The sequence below is a fragment of the Penaeus monodon genome, chromosome 7 (genome assembly GCF_015228065.2).
Source record: "Penaeus monodon isolate SGIC_2016 chromosome 7, NSTDA_Pmon_1, whole genome shotgun sequence".
Lineage (NCBI taxonomy): Eukaryota > Metazoa > Arthropoda > Malacostraca > Decapoda > Penaeidae > Penaeus > Penaeus monodon.
Genome location: NC_051392.1, coordinates 9,640,631 through 9,642,919, shown reverse-complemented (window position 1 = coordinate 9,642,919; position 2,289 = coordinate 9,640,631). Strand labels below are relative to the sequence as shown.

General features: G+C 54.1%; 1 protein-coding gene across 1 annotated transcript; it reads right to left on the bottom strand.

Moving 5' to 3' along the window:
• Positions 1-854: 854 nt before the first annotated feature.
• Positions 855-1,682, bottom strand: LOC119575525 (RNA-binding protein 25-like; the record flags this gene model as incomplete). The annotated part of the gene is made up of 2 exons (XM_037923176.1): positions 855-899; positions 1,626-1,682. Coding segments are annotated over 2 exons (102 nt in total), but the record flags the coding sequence as incomplete, so codon positions are not given.
• Positions 1,683-2,289: the final 607 nt, after the last annotated feature.

Genomic DNA, 2,289 nt, shown 5'->3' with positions numbered 1-2,289 from the left:
GGAAAGCACGCCTGAGGTTAAGCCTCTGGGTTGTCATCTGGTGCACGCCACCATCTGCCCCCCCACCCAACACAGCCCCAGATAAGGGGGGCGGCAGGCTGTGGGAACCGCCTATCAACCTTTGGGTTCCCCGAGTGGCTTTCCCCCACAAGCTTCATGTTGTGGGTTTTGGCGCCTGCCGGGGCGCAGGGCGGGACGAGTAACTCTCGTCCCAATCCTGCACCTGACATTTGCCCTCCAGCGGGACCCACAGCCCTCTTTACTACTTGCTGGGTGGGAGACAACAACCCATCCCCCCAGCATTACCCTTCATCCGTGACGTTGCCAGAGGGTCATTTCCTGGGGTGGGAGGGAGGACTGGCAAGGCCCACCTCCCCCGAGCCGCCCCATTACCTCCAGGTGGCTAGGGGCAGATTTGGTAACGGATCCGAGCGTGGCCACCTGCCGGTGGGCATAACTCCGTACCTCTTGGGCCTCCTGCGGCTCCGAGATTCCCCCCACAGTTTTATCGCCTGGGACCGCAATACCTAAGTTACACCTGGGGTGGCCACGAGGATGCACTGCAGAAGTCTTAATGATTGAGAGCTGTGACCTGGCAGGGGAGACGTTATGCGGAAGCTGCTCCCTTTTTCGCACTGGCTACAGGGGGGGAAGCCTGCAAGCGAGAAGGCATGCAAGCACTTTAACACTATCTAGGCTACCACACCATCGCTTCACATCACCATGCACGTGAAGCACCCACCCATATGGTGTTTTCACTTATGTTCAATTCTGACTGTATCTGTGGTACCTCTCGTGCTTAAGATCTGTTGCATGGTTTGCGTTTGTTTCTCTCTCTCTCTCTCTCTCTCTCTCTCTCTCTCTCTCTCTTCTCTCTCTCTCTCTCTCTCTTTTCTCTCTCTCTCTCTCTCCTCTCTCTCCTCTCATCTCTCTCTCCTTCCCTCTCTCTCTCTCTCTCTCTCCCTCTCTCTCTCTCTCTCTCTCTCTCTCATCTCTCTCGTCTCCTCCTCGTCTCTCTCTCTCTCTCTCTCTCTCTGTGTGTGTGTGTGTGTGTGTTGTTGGTGCGTGTGTGTGTGTGTGTGTGTATGTTGTGTTTGTTATGTGCACTCCCCCCCCCCCCCTCTTCTCTCTCCTCTCTCCTCTCCTCGTTCCTCTCTCGCGCTCTCTCCTTCTCCTCTCTCTCTCTCCTCTCTCTCTCTCTCTCTCTCTCTCCGCGCTCCATTCCCCCACCTCTCGCCCTCTCTCTCTCGTCTCCTCTCTCTCTCTCGTCTCTCCCTCCTCTCCCTTACCTCCCTCCCTCCTTCCCCCTCTTTTCCCTCCTCTCTCTCCTTCGGTCTCTCTCTCCCTGTCCCTCGCTCTCGCTCTCTCTCTCTCTCTCTCTCTCCTCTTTCCCTCCGTTTCTCACTCTCGGTCTCTCTCTCTCTCTCTCTCTCTCTCTCTCTCACACTCAATCTCTCTCTCTCTCTATCCTCATCCTTTCTTCTCTCTCTCTCTCTCTCCTCTCTTCTCTCCCCCCACCTCCTCTCTCTCTCTCTCTTTCTCTTCTCTCTCTCGTCTCTCTCCCTCTCTCCCTCTCTCTCGTCTCTCATCTCTCCTCCTCTCTCTCCTCCTCTCTCTCCTCTCTCGTCTCTCTCCTCTTCCTCCTCTTGCCCGTCCTCTCTCCTCTCTCTCTCTCTCTCTTCCTCTCTCTCTCTCCTCTCTCTCTCCTTCATCTCTCTCTCTCTCTCTCTCCTTCCCCCTCTTTCCCTCTCTCTCTCTCTCCCCTGCTTTCACTCTCCCCTCCCATCTCTTCCGCATTCCTCGGAGCTCTCACGCAGGTCATCCAACTCCGATCCTGAGGGAATAGCATATCCATTAACCTCCAGGGAAGATGGCCGGGGCTTTTTCCTTCGAAGGGCTAAGGTTTGGGGAGAGAGAGGGAAAGGAGGATGGAGGGGAGGGGGAGGGAAGAAGGTAGGGGAGGGGGGTTAGCTCTCTGGGTGTTCTGCATGTGCTTTTTGTTTTTATTTTCGATGTTATTTTCTTTTTTTCTTGGTCTCCTTTCTTTTGTTTATTATTTTGTGTTTCTGTTTTTAACTCTCTCTCTCGGTCTTTATCTCCCTCTCTCTCTCTCTCTCTCTCTCTCTCTCTCTCTCTCACTCTCTCACTCTCTCTCATTCTCTGTCTTTATCCCCCCCTCTCTCTCTCTCACTCTCTCTCTCTCTCCCTCACTCACTCTTTCTCTCTGCGAATATGTGTGTGTGTGCCTCTATCTATCTATCTATCTATCCCTCATGTAATCTCGTTCCC